General features: G+C 37.5%; 1 protein-coding gene across 1 annotated transcript in view; it reads right to left on the bottom strand.

The window, feature by feature from the left end:
- The window catches only part of USP34 (ubiquitin specific peptidase 34), a gene marked incomplete at both ends in the record, with an annotated part of 241402 nt that overhangs the window by 137566 nt on the left and 83259 nt on the right, over positions 1 to 20577 (bottom strand). The window contains 10 exons of the mRNA XM_084235573.1: positions 787 to 914; positions 1004 to 1119; positions 3827 to 4041; positions 6694 to 7325; positions 8658 to 8788; positions 9192 to 9227; positions 10421 to 10550; positions 10716 to 10841; positions 14157 to 14249; positions 14330 to 14411. Of these exons, the coding sequence (XP_084091699.1) occupies positions 787 to 914; positions 1004 to 1119; positions 3827 to 4041; positions 6694 to 7325; positions 8658 to 8788; positions 9192 to 9227; positions 10421 to 10550; positions 10716 to 10841; positions 14157 to 14249; positions 14330 to 14411 (1689 nt within the window). The remainder of the gene's footprint in view (positions 1 to 786; positions 915 to 1003; positions 1120 to 3826; positions 4042 to 6693; positions 7326 to 8657; positions 8789 to 9191; positions 9228 to 10420; positions 10551 to 10715; positions 10842 to 14156; positions 14250 to 14329; positions 14412 to 20577) is intronic.

Here is a 20577-nt window from a genome sequence, read left to right as displayed (position 1 = left end):
CCTCTCAAAGAATCAAAAGCAGGAAATAAGCTATTATACAAACTTTTTCTAATTTAATTAATGAAAAAATATTTCTTTAAATAGTCAAGACTTAAACATTTACATCAGGCCTGGACATATAAAAATTGAAAACATTTTATTAACAACTGAATTCTCAACAAGTACACCAGAATCATGTTTCTACTACATCAAATGATGGAACATCATAATCAATGCAGTATGAGACAAAGGAAAGCAGCGATTGTACCAATGGAACAAAAATGTAAATGAAGAAATTTCTGGTAATCATTTGACACCCAAGGAAACAAACTATATAAATATATGGCAGAATTCAAGTGGCAAAAAAACACTAGCCAAACTCTTTATGTACCACAGAAACCAAGACACAAAAGATCCACCCTGGCCAAGAAGAATGCAAGTATCAGATGTTTAATCTCATTTAGTTTCCTCTGTACGTAATATGACAGGGTTCAAGAACATTAAGTGTGATTTGAAAGCAGTAATCACTACTGTGTTCCCAGAGTCATGAAGAGAGTAAGTACTATTATTGCCTTGATTCTGTTAGATGAGGTCTAATCAAGAGCACTAAAGAAAGAAAAAAATGAGTGATAAAAAATGAATCCTATGAGGGAATAATTTTTAATCCTAACATGAAAACCTTAATTAAGAAAAAAGATTGATAATAGTATATTAAATACTTGAAGTACTACAAATCCACCAGTCAGTTAATAGAACACACAAAATGAACTTCAACTATTACATAAAAAAATTTTAATTCCTCTTTACCTGTTGTTTCCTAAATTTTCAAGGCAACCTTCAATGAATCTCATTCGAATCTGTCTATCCGTAAACCAACATACTAAGGAACAGAGAAGCTTCTCTGCTTCATTTATTAATCCTTCAGAAAGATTAACCTACAAAAATGTAAACACAATGTTACTGTTTATCCTGATTGTATTCTGCTATATAATTTTGTAGCCTTTTTGGTCTATTGAAAACTTACTGCATCATCATCTTGGACTATATCCCACAATAAAGTGTTTCCTTTCTTGCAAACATTATCCAAGTTAATGTCTGTCACAGCATTACTGTTGAATTGATGTTTATGAACTGCAGGTCCTGAAGGAGTAAAATATAACAAGCTATAGAGGAATGCAGCTGACTGAAATTGTGAATTACAGTATTCATAAAATTAATAAATCCAAAATAAAATGACAATAAATCTCTTAATCATGAAATTAAAAAAAATTAAAAACAATAAGATCAGCATAACAGTTGAAGTGCTTTATGGATGGCAAAGAATAGTATTATTTAAAGTTTGATAAGACTAAAGTAAAATAAGCCATTTTTTCAAAGTCTATTCATTTTTTCTACTAAATATTAAATATAACTCACATGTCAAAAGAACCGCACATAATACTTGAAACTCAAATTAAGTTTAAAGAAAACAACTTATTTAATATAATTCTATAAACGAAGGACATATTGTTAAGTGATTTTCTGTATAGTCTCAAATCCCTGCATTAAGGGAAAAAAACCTTGTTTCTGCAGATGATTTACCTAAAACATTCAATTAAATTTAAAGATTCTGTTATAAATAAGAATTTAAATGTCAAACTAAATTCGCATTAATTTGGTTAAGAACAAAATTTTGTTTTTGTCTTTTTAACAGTCAGTGAAATTTTCACTGACTTGTGTATCTATAATGATTTCAGTAAATTGAGAATTATGTAACCATCACAATGGTTTTAAAACACTTTCACCACCCTGAACAGTCCCTCTTACCAAATTACAATTAATCTCTGATCTCATTTCTCTTAGTCCGTTTTTTCATCCCCATTAATTATTCTTTTCTAGAATTTCATATAAGTGAAACCAAACAGTATATATATGCTATGTCTAGCTTTGTTCACTTAGCAAAATGTTTGTGGTTCATCCATGTTGAAGCACATTATGGTAATGTGTTTCTTTAAATTACAGATTAATATTCCATTATATCGTAATACTGTACTTTGATATACATTCATCAGTTAATGAACATTTGGATAGTTTCCAGTTTGGGGCTAAAATGAATACCACGGTATTAACATCTGTGTGACAAGTATTCTTATGGACCTATGCTTTTCTTTCTCTTGGGCAACTACTTAAGAATGCAATGGCTGGGTCATAAGGTCAATGTATGTTTAACCTTAGAAGAAACTGCAAAGTATTTTTCACAGTGGTACCAGTTTACATTTCCACTAGCAGTGTGAGTATCAGTTGCTGTTCCTCCACAACTTCCTCAACACACTGCTATGATCATTCTTTTTAATTTTAATCATTTTAATAGATGTGCTGTTCTAAAATGACTATTTTTCATGTGCTTACTAGCCTTCAGTGTGTCTTCTCTGATGAAAGAAATTATCAGTTTTTAATCAAACTGTCTTACAATTGAGTTGTAACAGTTCTTATATGCCTGGTACAAGCCCTTTATTAAATAAATATGTGATTTGTAATTATCTTTCCCTTGTCAGTGGCTTGCCTTTTTGGTTTTGTTTTCGCATTTCTTTTTAAAAATTCATTGTATTAGGGGGCTTCCCTGGTGGCACAGGGGTTAAGACACAACCTATGAAGTGATCCTCAGCCACTGCAGCACAAGTTCGAACCCTGGCCAGGGAGCTACCCACATGATGCAGCAGACCTCTCCTGACTTGCCCGCTGCTCCCCTCAGCTGTGTATTCCAGTCATCTGCCTGTTCTGTTCCCCACTCTCTCTCTGGTGAATCCTCTCACCCCCCACCACACCTCTGGCCTGTATCGCAGTTCTTGTATGCATAAATAAAAATAAATCTTTTAAAAAATAAATAAATAAAATTCATTGTATTGGACTTCCCTGGTGGTGCAGGGGTTAAAGTCTCAGCACTATCAAGCTACTGCCAGTCACTGTGGGGCATGAGTTCAAACTCCGGCCAAGAAGCTAATCCACATGGCTCAGCAGACCTCTCCTGTCCCACTTGCTGCTCCCCTCAGCAGTATATTTAGTAGATCTGTCTTTTCTGCTCCCTACAGTCTCTGGTGAATCCTCTCACCCCCACAACACCTCTGGCCTACACCCCAGTTCTTGTATGCATAAATAAAATAAATCTTAAAAAAAAATTCATTGTATTAAAATAGTATGTATCGTATCTCAAGATACAGCGTTCACAGTCCTTTAACTTGCCAATCCTAAAATTGATTTTCTTCTTCATTTCCCTCCCATTACTCCTTGTTCTTCTACTCTTTAATCTCCATTCTTCAAAGAATGGCAGTACTCTTGTTTTTTAATCAGAGTGATTAAAAACATTTTTATCACCCCACATTAAAAAAAACCTTACACTTTAGCAGTCGCCCTTCCTATTCCCCTCTCCATCTTCATTAACCCTTGGCCACCACATATATCACCCATCAATACAACCCTTGGCCACCACTATTATACATCCTGTCTCTGTATTTTTCACTCACTGGCATTTTAAGTAAATGGAATCATACATTATGGTCCTATATAATCTATTTTTAGGTAATAATATTTCTGAATACAGAATCTAAAATAATCATTTATTTTCTAAAAACAAAGCTTTAATTTCCATAGATATCATTCTATTTCCTTTCCTAGCTACATAGCTTTTGATGGAAACATAGTATTCATATTTGTAGTAGTCATTCCCTTAGAAATTAAACTACAATATGAAAATTACTTGGCAAAAACATTTAAGTATCACAACATTAACTGTTGATTCCTTTTAACAATGTAATATAAATTATTTCTGTTTTAAAGAAGGTAATATATTTTACCTAGTACAAAACCTTACCTTGACTAAGATGTTCATGGTAAATAGATGCTAAATTGGGAAGATGTTGTTGGAGATGAGATGTTAGCTCTGCATGTGAATTAATTTGAACTAGTTCCTCTTCACACCCAGATTCTTCACCATCAAAATCAGCCATATTTTTTTCTGATTTTGCACTGACCTGGGAGCTGCTGCAACTAACATCATCTGCGCTTAGCATATCATCAACCATATGCCTGTTATGAAAAAGAGCCAAAGTTATCACAAATTTAAAGTTTGTGAATTAAAAATCTCTCTCAAAACATATGCAAGTTATAACAACACTTGAGAACAAAGCTATAATTATTTAACAATATGGAATGTTGAGAGCTTACAAAAACAAAAGAAGTGCACATTGTCAGAACTATATATTAATTTTACAATATTGCCACATATATCACCCATCAATACAACTCACAAAAACAACTTGAAAGAGAATTGTTTTAAGGAGGATTAGTAAACTTACTGTTACCTTATTGTCTATAATGTTAGGCTATAAACCATTGGTTATCAACTGGAGGTAATTTTGGACACCCCCATAGGAGAGTGTGGGAGGATTTTCCATTTCTGATTATCACAACTTACTGCTGCTGGAATTTAAGGACAGACTCTAAGATGCTAACAAACATCCTACAATGCTCCAGGGTTGCACTCACACTGCCACAAATCTGAAAACAAGGAATTATCTGGCCCTAACGGTATTACTAACAAAGTTGAGAAACACTACCTTAAACTCACAAGGATTAGTGATGATAATAAAATTAAGACAAAGGAGAGGCCTCACTGGTGGTGCAAGGGGCTAAGACGCAGCACTATGAAGCTATCCGCGGCCACTGTAGCACAAGTTCCAGCCAGGGAGGTGACCCACACGGTGCAGCAGATCTTTCCTGTCTTACCCGCTACTCCCTTCAGCAGTGTATTTCAGTCAATCTGCCTGTTCTGCTCCTCATTCTGTCTCTGGTGAATCCTCTCACCCCCCACACCTCTGGCCTGTACCCCAGTTCTTATATGCATAAATAAAAATAAATCTTTAAAAAAAAAAAGACAAAGGAAATAATATGTATGGATAGTCTCCCAAACAATCAAACTGAATCGGAAAGGCCTAGCAAATTGTTAATTTTAAGAAAACTCATCCCGGGCCTCCCCGGTGGCACAGCGGTTGAGCGCTGGGTTGCGAAGCTGCCCGCAGCCTCTGCAGCGCCGGTTCGATCCCCGGCTGCTCCCCGGCCACCGGAGGAGGGTCCCACATGGCGCGCAGACCTCTCCTGCCGCCCGCTGCTCCCCTCAGCAGTGTACTTCGGTCCTTCTGCCTGCTCTGCTCCCCGCTCTGGCTCTGGTGAATTCTCTCACCCTCCCGCGCTTCTGACTTTACCCAGTGTATGTATAAACAAAAAAACAAAAAAACAAACAAATAAATAAATAAATAAAACATGCCTCTATTAAAAAAAAAAAAGAAAGAAAACTCATCCCAATAAATCATGTATTCATATTTCACCATCAACTTGTCATAAGAGTAGTAATAAACAGTAGCAGACACTTACTGAGCTCTTACTATACGCCAGTCACATAAGCCCATGAAATATACTAAACCATGGGATAAGTACTGCTGTTTCCATTTTAAAGAAAAGCAAATTCAAAGAAAGAAAAATTAAGTCAATGCTTAAAACTGTTAACACTAGTGACAGAATCACTTATCATTAAACACTATATATTTTACAAACACAGGAAGCTTTTATGCTCAGACTTATCCTTATTAAATCCTAAAATTATGTGTAGCGTAACATTTCCTTTCTCATGATCACACTTTAATGGAGGTTTCCACAAGCACTCCATCTCCTTTTAAGCAAGAAGCTAATGATCTACCTCTGTGCTGTCCAATATAATAGTCACTAGCCACGTGTGGTCACACTGCACATGTTATAAGTATCTGGTCTATGGATGGTGTCACTTTCATGTGGACTATAAAAAAACAAAACTAAAGGTCAGATAAGCCAAACCAATAACAAACACTAGAAATCTTAGAACTGATATGTGTGTGTTGGCAGGGGAAGAGAAGCATAACAGACTATGGTGGACAATCACTGGGTATTTTGGTGGTGGGTGTAATATGGTAACACCACCTAAACAGAGAGAGCCTATACCCCTGTATCATATGCTATACTATAAACCAATGTTACCTCAATAAAAAAAATAAGATAAAACATCATCCCCTGTTCTTAATAAATAAATATCTGGTCTAAAATGAGATGTATTTTAAGCATTAAAATATACTCAAAATTATTGATGTCTTTGTACAAAGAGAGAAATCTTAATTTTTTTTTAAAGATTTATTTATTTATTTGTTTGTTTGTTTATACAAGCACTGGGTACAGTCAGAATCGCGGGACGGTGAGAGAATTCGCCAGAGCAGGGAGCAGAGCAGGCAGAAGGACCGAGGTACACTGCTGAGGGGAGCAGCAGGCGGCAGGAGAGGTCAGCGTGCCATGCCAGGACCCTCCTCCGGTGGCCGGGGAGCTGCCGAGGATCGAACAGGCACTGCTGAGGCTGCGGGCAGCTTCGCAACCCAGCCCTCAACTGCTGAGCCACCGGGGAGGCCCGAGAAATCTTAATTTTTATATGATACTATTGGAGAAGATATTTTAGATATACTTGCTCTAACTAAGACAATTTAAATGAATCTCACTTGTCTCATCTTGCATTCTTAAACGTGCCTACAGAAAATTAAAAATTACTTACTTGTGGCATGCATTTGTTTACATAAATTCCTACTGGACAGAACTGATCCAGAATAAACAGAAACTGTAATTACTTCCCTAATGGAAATATGATGTATTTATAAGTAGACTTACCCATCATGGTGGTGGTGGTGGTGGTGGTGGTGGTGGTGGTGGTGGTGGTGGTGGTGGTGATGCTGTGGACCGATAAACTGCCGACAATTAAACAATTCATTTCCAATAGTCTCCCCAAGAAAGTCCCCAGTGCGTGTAATACAAGATTCCTGAGATGCTTGTGCTATATGAGCAGCATTCATTTCCCCTGAAATATCATGTTCTGGGTCTTCAGAGTGTGAACAGGCATCTAGCATTCGTATTCGATTATCTACCGACGGCATTGACTCTGAGTTAAAAACCAGGTCCTTTCCTGTTCCATTGCTTGTCCCACTTCTTTCTGATGGGCCTTGAGAATCCCCTAAACAAATGCCTGCTTGACTTTCTAACTTTCTGTTCCGAAGATCTGTACCACAACTGCTTTTAGGAGGATTATGACCATGATCATCATCTTCATCTTCCTCTTTAAGAGCTTCAATATCTGCAATGTCCTCTGACTGTACCTCACTGCCAGGGCTCCCAGCAGACTGGCTGGCATGGCTAGAATTCACTTCATTGCTAGATCCATCACTATGCCCACTACTGCTACCAGGACCACTGCTTCCATCTTCACCACTGTTGGCAGTTTCGTCAGAACTTCCCTGCATAGATTCCTGTATTTAAAAACAAATAGATTTGAGTTTGAATCATTCATGATGCCAATTTAAACCTATCACTAATCAATATAACATGCATACATTTGCATGTATACACATATGTATCTATACACATATGATATACTCGCACATATATATCATGAGATAAAGAAAAAGTTTAGAAGTTTAAATACTCGAGATTATAGGATATTTTAATTTTACTTCATGTTCTATAACATAAATTTACTTATTTTGTGATAAAAATTTATTCAGGAAAACGAGATTTGGAAAATTCAAGAAAAGTTAAGAAAATTAAAAAGGCTCATGATTTCACCAGACAAAAATAATCACATTGGGGGAGTATCCCTGGAGGCACAGGGAGTAAGTCTCAGGGTTATCAAACTATCGCCAGCCACTGCAGCATGACTTCAATCCCTGGCCAGGGAGTTGACCCACATGGCACAGCAGACCTCTTCTGTCTCGCCCTCTGCTCCCATCAGCTGTATATTTCAGTGGATCTGCCTGTTCTGTTCCCTACTCTGTCTCTGGTGAATCCTCTCATCCCCCATAACTCTGATCTGCACTCCAGCTCTTGAATGCATTAAAAAATAAATCTTTAATAAATAAGTAAATAACCACTTAGGAAATTTTGCTTTATTCTTTCCAATAATTTTTTTATGAGTGTGTATATATGAATTATACTTACATCAATATGTTTACCCTTTTTTTTGTGTTAATAAAACTTGTTGGGCTTCTCTGAGGGAGCAGGGGCTAAAGTCTCAGCATTATCAAGCTATCGCCAGCCATTACAGCATGAGTTCAATGCCCAGACAGGGAGCTAACCCACATGGTGCAGCAGAACTCTCCTGTCTCGCCTGCTGCTCCCCTCAGCAGTATATTTCAGTAGATTTGCCTGTTCTGCTCCCTACTCTTTCTCTGATGAGTCCTCTCACCCCCTGCACCTCTGGCCTACACCCCAGTTCTTATATGCATAAAAAAAAAAAATAAATCTAAAAAGAAAAAAAGTTCTTACCGGGACATTAAAAATTCTCACAATACACACATTTTAATGAATTACATAGTATTAAAAAAGAAAATTTAAATATGTAAAGGAGTTAAAAAATGACATTAACAGTACTATTTTTTAAGGCTGCGAACAGTAGTGACTTCCTTTGAACAATACAAAATAGAATTTGAAACTCAGTAAGGACACCTCAATAATACTTCTCATGAGAAAAGCCTGAATGTATACCATGTTTACAGTCCCAGTTCAAAGGATATATGACAGAAACCCAAACATCCAAATATCACTGTAAAGTGGGGGCCAGGGGAGATGGACACTTTTCATACCTCTGTGTCGGAAAGTCGCTGTTGAACATGTTTAGTTCGATTAATAATTTGTTCATCCATTTCAATGTCACTGCCTCCACTTTGGTGGGTATCACTGTTATCACTGCTTTGAGGACTAGCTGCAGGTGACCCTATATTAAATAGATTTTTATTATACTTCTTATTTTACAATAACATGGTTCAGAATAACATGCTTTTAAGATTCTAATTTATCCAAGATTAAAATTTATAATTTATAATTTATAAATTATAATTTATAAAAGATTATAATTTATCCAAGCTTCAAGAAGCCAAAGATATAATCTAAAAATGTTAACATCTGCCAAATACTTCTAAAGACAATATACACAATTTCAATATAAATAATACTTTAAATAATAATGGCTTAAACAAAAAGGAATAATATAAAATATTAAAGATTGAACATCTCCTTCCCAAAATGAACTTCATGACTAATATAAAGAATTAACTGTAGAATATTAACAAAACAAGACTATAGCTCATCTTGCCATGTATTTCTAAGACTCAACTTACAAGGTGATGGAGCTGCTCTTCTGAGTTCTTCTTCCTCTGAAGGAAAAGGAAAAAACAGGAGGGAAACATTCTAAGTGACTGAGCTTCTTTGGGACAGCATATCAGTTGTTCTTATTACATAATCAACAAGACACAGGTAGGGAAACCTGTAATAATGTAAGTCCCCACCACCTGCAGTAGTTGTTGTGGGTGCCTGCACAGAAAAGCCTAAGAAAAGAGTAGTGTATGATTATGATATCAGGAGACAAAAACTGGGGTACAGTAGATAAAGTTTTAGAAAATCCTAGAAGAATATACATGTAAAGCACACATAAAGCATCTGAAATGATAGAAAACTCTGATGTAGAAAACATACAAGGACAACTTTATCAACAAAGGATGTTACCTGTTTTCTAAACAAAAACTCTAAAACCGTTTTAATTTTTCTTTCTTTTTTTAGGGAAGAACACTAAGGAGAAAATATCCAATAACCACCAAAACTTTATTACTTTTGTTAAAGGGCAAACCAAAAAACATGAAGTAACCTCAGTTTATTACTCCCCTCTCGAACTCATCTTAAAATTATTGAAATGAAACTACTTAGAGGCCTCCCTGATGGCACAAGGGTTAAGACGCAACCTATGCAGCTGTCCAGTCTTTGCAAAACGAGTTCGATGCACCAGCCAGCCAGGGAGCAACTCACATGGCACAGCAGACCTCTCCTGACTCGCCCACTGCTCCCCTTAGCAGTGTACTTCGGTCAATCTGCCTGTTCTGTTCCCCACTCTGTCTCTAGTGAATCCTCTCACCCCCCACACCTCTGGCCTATCCCCCAGCTCTTCTATGCATAAATAAATCTTTTTTTTTAAAGATTTAAGATTTATTTATTTATTTATACAAGCACTGGGTACAGTCAGAAGTGCGGGAGAGTGAGAGAATTCACCAGAGCCAGAGTGGGGAACAGAACAGGCAGACTGAAGAAATACACTGCTGAGGGGAGCAATGGGCACAGCAGGAGAGGTCTGAGTGCCATGTGGTACCCTCGCCAGTGGCCGGGGATCAAACTGGCGCTGCAGAGGCTGTGAGCAGCTTCGCAGCCCAGCACTCAAGCGCTGCGCCACCAGGAGAGGACCAATAAATAAATCTTTAAAAAGAAAAAAAAAAAAGAAATGAAACCACTTAGTTAAACTATTTCAAATTTGAGTCATACACTGAACAAATTACTTCAAAATACATTGTACTTTACTAACCTTTCTTATTTCCAATGGGAAGATTAGTATTTAATAAAGATGCGAAAGAACTCTGTTTAGATAGCTGAGCTTTTGCTGCTAGTGCATTATTCCATAATGCTTTAATTAACATCGATGCCAAGTACAATGTCTTTAAAAAAGAGAGAGAGGTTAAAATCAGACATTTTAAATGGTTAATTAAACTGTCAACAGTACTAAATAAACAACAAGTAAAAGTATCTGAACAATAATGCTTACTTTGTTGAAAAAAAAAAAAAAAACAAAAAACACTATCATTATGCTTTCAATGAATTACCTGTTCAGTATGAACACTTGGCTCAAGAGCTGAGACCAGATTAAGGAGATGTCGAAGTGGTACTGGATCCAAATTCTTTATGAGTGAAGGAAATAAGTCATGAATATACCGACTACAATGTTTCAACTAGAAAAGATAGAGAAAAAAGTAAAAAATATTACCCTACATAATCTGATATCCCAAAATTTATATCATTAAAAGTCAGAAATTTGGGCCTCCCTGGTGGTGCAAGGGTTAAGTCTCAGCACTATCAAGCTATCGCCAGCCACTGCAAAACCAGTTGGACCCCTGGCCAGGGAGCTGACCCACATGATACATTAGACCTCTCCTGTCTTGCCTGCCGCTCCCCTAGCAGTGTATTTCAGTCAATCCGCCTGTTCTGCTCCCCACTCTGTTTCTGGTGAATGCTCTCACCCCCTCCCCCCAACACCTCTGGCCTACATCCCAGTTCTTGCATGCATAAATAAATAAAAATAAATCTTCAAAAAAAGAACTCATGTTTAAAACATCAATACTATATTTACACAGTGAAAGAAACTATCTGCAAAAAAAGACCTTACCAAACAGAGAACATTTGTACATCATTCACTCATAAGGGGTTAATGGCCAAAATTTACAAAGAACGCATACAACTCAACAACAATAAAAGATGACAAATAACCTAATCAAAAAGGGGAGAAGATCTGAGTAGACACTTCTCCAAAGACATACAAAAAAACAATAGGCACATGAAAAAATGCTCCATCATCACTGTCATCAGGGAATGCAAATAAAACCACTATGAGTTATCATCTCACATCTATGAGAATGCCCTATATAGAAGCGAACAGAAACAATAAATGTTGGCACGTGTGTTCAGAAAAACCCTCATTTGGTAGGAATGTAGGCTGGTCCACCCTCTATGGAAAACAGGATGGAGACTTCTCAAAATAGATGTACACTTGATGCAACAATTTCACTTCTAGGCATCTATGCAAAAAATATAAAAACATCAATTGAAAAACATACATGCTCTCCTACGTTCATAACAGTAGTGTTTACAATACCCTAGAAACACAAGAACCAAAACAACCAAGGGACGGATGATTTGATTAAGGATGTGTTATGTGCACTCAGTGGACTATTTCAGCTAGAAAGATAGATGAAATCTTACCATCTGTGGCAACATGGATAGAAATGGAGGGGATTATATTAATGAAATAAGTCAGATGAATAGAGTAATACTAAATTATTTCACTTATATGTGAATACAAAGAAACAAGTAAAGCAACAGAAAAAAAACAAACCCTTGGAATCCGAGAACTCAGTAGAGAGGGGAGAGGGGGCAAGGCAGTGAGAAGGAGAGTTCCAATGTACCCTGGTACCAGCACCAATGTACTAGTATTCTGGTGGTTGGTGTGGGGTGGCAGCCAGTACACCTAAGCATATAGAGTGCTGTAAAACAACATTACCTCAAAAAAGCCTAAATAAATAAAAATCAAAAGAACATTTTACCCTTCAGTTAACCAAATATAAAGCAATTTAAGGTTGTATAATGGAGGATAAAGGGAAAAGTGCACTCTCTCACCATTATCTACCACAATTAAATCTCACATAAGCTTTAACCTAACAATTCTTTTCATAAGCAGGAATTTATCCTACAGAGATATTTTGCACACAAATGAAATGGTATATTAGAAGTTATTTATTGTAATACTGTTTTTTTAAAAGATTTTTTTTTTTAAAGATTTATTTATTTATTTATACAAGCACTGGTTACAATCAGAAGCGTGGGAGGGGGAGAGAATTCACCAGAGCCAGAGCGGGGAGCAGAGCAGAAGGACCGAAGTACACTGCTGAGGGGAGCAGCGGGCAGCAGGAAAGGTCTGTGTGCCGTGTGGGACCCTCCTCTGGTGGCCGGGGAACAGCCAGGAATCGAACCGGCGCTGCCGGCAGCTTCACAACCCAGAGCTCAACCACTGCGCCACCGGGGAGGCCCAAAGATTTATTTATTTATGTATAGAAGAACTGGGATACAGGCCAGAGGTGAGGGGATTCACCAGAGACAGAGCAGATAGCAGAACAGGCAGATCTATTGAAATACACCGCTGAGGGGAGCAGCAGGCGAGACAGGAGAGGTCTGCTGTGCCATGTGGGTCACTTCCTTGGCCAGCCAGTGGAACTGAACTCATTGCTGCAGTGGCTGGTGATAGCTTGACAGTGCTATCTTTAACCCCTGCGCCACCAGGGAGGACCAATTTATTATAATATTGTTTATAGTAAAGTAGATTGGGGGAAAAAATAACGCCTGTGAATGAAAACTGGTTAAATTATTCATGCATTACGGGCTTTCCTGGTGGTGTCAGGGGTTAATAAGCACAGCACCATGAAGCTATCTGCAGCCTCTGCAGCACGAGTTTGATTCCCAGCAGGCCAGGGAGCAACCCACATGGTGCAGCAGACCTCTCCTGTCTCATCCGCTGCTGTTCCCCACTCTGTCTCTGGTGAATCCTCTCACCGCCTCCCAACCCTGGCCTATAACCCCAGCTCTAGTATGCATTAATAAATAAATCTTTAAAAAAAAATTATTCATGCATTCAATCAAACAATATGTGGTCTTTTTTTAAAAAGTGCTTTATATAATAATATGGAATAACCTGTAGAATAGTAAGTGAAAAAGAAGCAAGTCCATTAGTACATTATACTTTTTGAAAGGGAAGAAAAAATGTTTATAATTAGCTATTTATATATAAAATCTATGATGTACCTGGCAAGAAATGCATGATTGGGAAACAGAAGCATTTCCTTTTATACTTACTTTCCAAATTTTGAACCATTATATGTCATGCAAATAATTAAATTAGGGCCTCCCCGGTGGCGCAATGGCTTGAGCATAGCGCTTTGAAGCTGTCCACAGCCTCCACAGCCCAGGTTTGATTCTCGGCCAGCCAGGGAGATTCCCACATGGTGCAGCAGACCTCTCCTGTCGCGCCCGCTGCTCCCCTCAGCAGTGCTTTCAGTCTGTCTGCCTGTTCTGCTCCCCACTGTCTCTGGTGAATCCTCTCACCCTCCCACGCCTCTGGCCTGTACCCCAGTTATTGTATAAATAAAAATAAATCTTTAAAAAAATATTAAATTATAAGAGAGAACACTATAACAGAAAAGAACGTACCAAAATACATTCAGAAAAGAAGGGGTGATTATCTAAGTAAGAGAAAAGTGCCCCTTATTAATAAACCAATTTTGTGAAGACTCTAAATGACTCTCATTTCCCTGACTTCTACCAATAAAACAGTAAAACATGAACTCTGAAAAACTGGACTTCGTAGAGTCCATCCCCAACTTAGTCCATATTTAGGTTTCTTTAGAGATGAAATGGAAATCATAGAATTTACCCATAGGGAATTAAAAGCATTTAGAACATATAATAAGGAAACAATCAATGTGAGCTATTAATGTTACCTGTGCTGCAGCCCAAATGCAGTCAATGTGCTGAGTACTTAATCGCCCTTCCGCTGCCAAAAAATTCAAAATCACTTGGCATTGCTTGATGATCTGGAAAAGAAAAGCTTACTGTAGTTAATTTTTAAAAATATCTCTTAATAGAACAGAGAAGTTTATAATTGTCCACAAACCTCAATATGTAAATTTGGTCCAAATATATGCTCTACCACATTGTTGCTTATAAGCCAGTCTGCAAGTTCTTTTGCAATGGACCTAAAGTCAAGTAATAAAAACAGTTAATACATTTAAAAAATTACTTTCATTCTTTCCTATGTGTAAAGGGCAGAATTAGTGAAAATGTGAAATTATTCACATATTAATCATAAAAAAGTGATTATATAGAATTAACTGTTCAGAGTATTACAATGAGTAACTACAAGAAATGGTTGTATTACCTGAATTTGTAAGCCAAAAAATCCAGACAAATGAGGAAAACAGCTAACACCAGGTACACAGGTGAAAATACCAATGTAACACCTAATGACTTATTTATTTTCTTAATCAAGGACTTTGCCTTCCTGCTTTTTCATTTTCATAGCAGATACTAACATATTATAGCAAGTTTCCCAATACATCTTCAATAATGAGATAACCTCAGAAAATGGGTTGCCAAAAGGGCAAAAAAAATTATCTAAACACCAAACTGCAAGTCTCCTTCCCAACATTAATGAGGATTCCATTAATGAAGGCCCTAAATTATTAATTGGTTGTTCATAACTCTGTTACATTTACCAACATTTCATTCAACTAAAAAAAAAGTTTATTTTAGAGGAATTTTATATTCAGCTCCTTCATTTAAGAGCCATCAATTAGTTTTTTGGAGTAATAACCCACTGGCATGTAACTTAACCTATTATATTATTAGTCCAACAATTAGGTATATTGAGTTTATCAGTCAACGACTTTTACAACTTTGAGATATACATGACATAGTTAACTGAACATATTTGAAGTGTACTATTTATTGAATTTAATCTTACAATATACATCTATGAATCCACCACTGTAAAGATAACACAAACGCCTAAAAAAAAAAATCCCTGGTCTCCCCAGTGGCGCAGCGGTTGAGCGCTGGGTTGCGAGGCTGCCCACAGCCTCTGCAGCGCCAGTTCGATCCCCAGCCACTGGGCAAGGGTCACACATGGAGCACAGACTTCTCCTGCTGCCCACTGCTCCCCTCAGCGGTGTATTTCGTCAGTCTGCCTGTTCTACTCTCCTCTCTGGCTCTGGTGAATTCTCTCACCCTCCCATGCCTGACTGTACACAGTGCTTGTGTAAATAAATAAATCTTTAACAAAAAAAAAAATGTTATGCTCTCTTTGTAAACCATACCATTCCCCATTCCCACAAGCCCACTCCCCAACCGAATTATCTGCTTTCTATAACTATATATTGGTTTTTATTTTCTAGAATTTTATACAAATAGAATAATACAGCAGGTACTTTTTATTTGTTTTCTATGACTAATGTATGACATCCATTTTATTTCACTTATCAGTCCCACTGGTTCCTTCCATTTTATAAATTATGAATAAAGCTAGTATAAACAGGGCCTCTCTGGTGGCACAAGGGGTTAAGCACCGCACTATGAAGCGATCTGCAGCCTTTGCAGCACGAGTTTGATCCCCAGCAAGCCTGAGAGCAACCCACATGGTGAGGCAGACCACTCCTGTTTCGCCCGCTGCTCCCCTCAGCAGTGTATTTCAGTCAGTCTGCCTGTTTTGTTCCCCACTCTGTCTCTGATGAATCCTCTCACCCCCTGCATCTCTGGCCTGTACCCCAGCTCTTGTATGCATAAATAAATCTTTTCAATTAAAAAAAAAAAAAGCTGGTATAAACAACTGTGCAAGTTTGTGTGTAGACTTAAGTTTTCATCTTCTTTGGGGAAATATCACTGAGTGTGACTGTGGGATCATACAGTTAAGAGTGTGTCAAGAGTTTTAAGTAACTGCCAGACTTGTCTTCCAAAGGGGCTATGTATCATTTTACATTCCCCAGCAGCAATGAATTTCTCTTCATCCACATTCTTGCCAACATTTGGTGTTACCAGTGTTCTGGATTTTGGCCATTCAAATACATGTATAGTGGTATCTCATTTTAATCTGCATTTCTCTGATGAAACAGGATATAAAACATCTTTCATATATTTATTTGTACATGCATATTTTTTATTTTTTTATTATTAATTAATTTATTTTTTAAATTATTTTGTTTTTATATTCTCCAAACAATTGCAACCCCTTTATTTTGACCCCAACCCCTCTCCCCCCACCCCCCACCCCTCATAAAGTGTCTGTGGTTCATAGTTGTTGATTATGATTTTCACTTTCTTATAGATATTCATTTTCCTGGTCCCTTATTTAAGTTTTCTAGATTCCTGCTATGAGTGAAGACCATCCAGTATTTTTCTTTTTCTTTCTGGCTTATTTCGCTGAGCATGATCCCTTCCAGCGCCACCCATGTTGCTGCAAATAGCATGTGTTTATCTTTTTTGAATGCTGAGTAATATTCCATGGTGTATATGTACCACATCTTCTTGATCCAGTCATCTATTTTTGGGCATTTGGGTTAATTCCAAAGCTTAGTTACTGTAAACAGTGCTGCTATAAACATAGGGGTGCAGGTGCTCTTTGGAGTTGATGTTTCTGTGTAATTTGGGTAAATACCTAGGAGTAGAATTGCTGGATCATATGGAAGCTCTATGTTTAGTAGGTCAAGAAATCTCCACACAGCTCTCCATAGTGGTTGGACCAGTTTGCACTCCCACCAACAGTGCAGGAGAGTTCCTTTTTCTCCACAACCTCGCCAACATTTGTTGTTGCTAGTTTTTTTAATATGTGCCATTCTCGGGCCTCCCCGGTGGCGCAGTGGTAGAGCGCTGGGTTGCGAAGCTGCCCGCGGCCTCTGCGGCGCCGGTTCAATCCCCGGCTGCTCCCCGGCCACCGGAGGAGGGTCCCACATGGCGCGCAGACCTCTCCTGTCGCCCGCTGCTCCCCTCAGCAGTGTACTTCGGTCCTTCTGCCTGCTCTGTTCCCCGCTTTGGTGAATTCTCTCACCCTCCCGCGTTTCTGACTGTACCCAGTGCATGTATAAACAAAACAAACAAACAAATAAATAAATAAATAAAAACATGCCTCTAAAAAAAAAAATGTGCCATTCTCACTGGTATTTGATGGTATCTCATGGTAGTTTTGATTTGCATTTCCCTGTACATGCATATTTTCTTAGGTGAGGCGTCTATTAAAATCTTTGTCATATTATTGAATCAAGTTGTTATTTATTGTTGAGTTTTGAGAGGTTTTTTAAATATATTTAATATATTTTTATTTGTAATATATTTATTTTTTAATACATTTAATATATAAAGGATTAAGTCCTTTATCAGATGTATTTTTTGCACTATTTTTTCCCAGTTTGTAATTTGTCTCATTTTCTTAACATTGTCTTTTCCAAAGCAGAAACTTTTTAATATTAATGAAGTCCAGTTTATCAATTCTTTAATGGATCATGCCTTTGGTTTGTATCTAAAAGGTCATCATCATACCCAAGATCATCTAGGTTTTCTATGTGTTTTACAGTTTCGAGGTGTTTTACAGTTTTCAATTTTGTTTAGGTTTACATTACATTTTGAATTAATTTTGAAGGGTTTGAGTCCTGTTATGTAAACTCATTTCTTTGAATGTAGTTGTCTAACCAATAGTGTATTTTATTTATTTGTTTGTTTGTTTGTTTATTTATTTGATTTATACAAGCACTGGGTACAGTCAGAAGTGCGGGAGGGTGAGAGAATTCACCAGAGCCAGAGCAGGGAGCAGAGCAGGCAGAAGGACCGAAGTACACCGCTGAGGGGAGCAGCGGGCGGCAGGAGAGGTCTGCGCGCCATGTGGGACCCTCCTCAGGTGGCTGGGGAGCAGCCGGGGATCAAACAGGTGCTGCAGAGGCTGCAGGCAGCTTCGCAACCCAGCGCTCAACCGCTGCGCCACCGGGGAGGCCCTGTAGTTTAAATATCACTTGTTGAAAAGACTACCTTTGTGTCACTGTAATGCCTTTGCTTCTATGTCAAAGATCAGCTAATTGTATTTATATGGATCTCTTTCTGGGCTATTCTACTTCATTGATCTATTTTATCTGTTCTTTCACCAATACATCGTCACTGTCATGATGACTGTGGATAGTATTGTCCTCCAAGTTTGTTTCTTTCCCTTTCAATACTGTGTTGGCGATTCTTGGTCTTTTGCCTCTCCAAATAAACTTCAGAATCACTTTGTTATTCACAAAATAACTTGCTAGAATTCTGACAGAGACTGCAGTGAATTTATATATCAAGTTCAGAAGCAATGATACCTTTTCAATTTTAAATGTTCCTACCCATGAACATGGAATGTCTTTCCATTTCATTTTTTCCCCCAAAATGTATCTTTCCTCAAATAGATTGTTTATATTTTGTTAGATTTGTACCTATGTATTTCGTTTTTATGGTACTACAGCAAATGATTATATTTAAAATTTCATTGCTCATTGATGGTTTAGTGTTAACTCTGTATCCTCCAACTTGTTAAAAATGCTCATTAGTTCAAGGAGTTAGTCAATCTTCTCAGATTTTCTATATACATGATCATGTCATCTACAATCAAATGCAGATTTCCTTCTTTTTTTCCCCAACCTGCCTACATTTCCCTTGTTTGCCTTACTGGAGTAGACAGGACCTCTGTACAATGTTGAAAAGCAGCAGTGAGAAGAAACACCCTTTTCCTGTTCCTGATGTTAGTGGAAAAGCTTTGTGCTTCTCACTAATAAGTACGATGGAAGGGGCCTCCCTTGTGGCCTACAGGATAAGTCTGAGCACTATCACTGCTACGGCCTGATTTGATCCCCAGCCAGGGAGCTAACTCACATGGCGCAGCAGACCTCTCCTGTCTCACCCACTGCTCTCCTCAGCAGAGAATTTTAGTCAATCCACCTGTTCTGCTTGCCACTCTGGTGAACTCTCTCACGCCCCATCACCTCTGACCTACACCCCAGCTCTTCTATGCAAAAAGTTAAAAAAAAAAAAAAACAAGAACTGAAATATCCATAAACTAGTAAATGGATAAGCTGTTATATCTACAAATACCATTCAGCAATAAAAAGGAATAAAGTACAGATATACACTGCAACATGAATCTCAAAAAAAACTACACTATGAAAAAAGACAACTATGATACGATTCCATTTATAATAAATGTCCAAAATGAGCAAATATGTAGATACACAAAGTAGACTGGGGGACTGATTACAAATAGGCAGAAGGGTTCTTTTTGAGGAAATGGAAATATTATAGAAATGGACCATAATCAAAGCCGCACCAACTCTAAATTTACTAAAATTCACTACAAAAGCAGGTAAATTTTATGATTTATACAGGATTTATACCTCAAAAAGAGACTCAATTCACAGGCTCCAACAACATCGATCACATTTTTTCTCTGCACCACCAATTTTCTCACACTGTAAGCACCCCTTCTCTTTCCAATATAAACTGTCTCTACCCAGTATTCCTCGTAACATTTGCGTTATTTCCGGATCTCTTAACTATGCCTTTAGGAGGTATAGTCCTCACAATACTTACTTCTCCACCCACTGTTGGAAAAATATAAGAGTTAGCCCATGTGTGTGGGATTAATGTACAAATAATTCTGAGGGTTTTGTTTGCAGGGATGAGGGTTGGTTACTGTATTGGCAGTTTTAACATGCTCTTGGGCAGATTTATAGGGGTAGAATGTTGGCAGGAGAGGATGCTGCAGATTAAAAAGGAAAGCCAGAGCTATAGTTTTATATACATTTGGATACAGCTTCTACAAAGGCATACTTTGCTTTATTAAACTTCACTTTATTACACTTCACAAATATTGTCCTTTTTACATATTGAAGGTTTGTGACAACCCAGTATCAAGTAAATCTATCAGTGTCATTTTTCCAAGCATGTGTGTTTACTTCATGTCTCTGTGTCAAATTTAATTACAGTATGTACAATGCTTTTAGACAATATTGTACACAACTGACTATAGTATAATGTAAAAATACTTTAAGTAAACATACTAAAGTATAATGTAACTTTTATATATATAACTGAAAAAAAAAATGCACGTTGACTTCCTTTATTGCAATACTCACTTTATTGCAGTGGCCTGGAACCGAACCCGCAATATCTCCAAGGTATGCCTGTAATGTCCTGATGGTGTGAAATAGCAATCCTAGTATAACCCAGAATGTATAAAGTTATGACCAACTCTGGGCAACACTGATAAAGAATATTGCCAGAAGCGAATGACTAATCTGCTGATACATCTAAACACCATACCATATATTTCCCATATAAACAGACTACACATTAAAATGG

Source organism: Talpa europaea, assembly GCF_964194135.1.
Source record: "Talpa europaea genome assembly, chromosome: 6".
NCBI classification, from domain to species: Eukaryota; Metazoa; Chordata; class Mammalia; order Eulipotyphla; family Talpidae; genus Talpa; species Talpa europaea.
The sequence above is the reverse complement of the archived record's forward strand: the minus strand, read 5'-3'. Positions and strand labels throughout refer to the sequence as shown.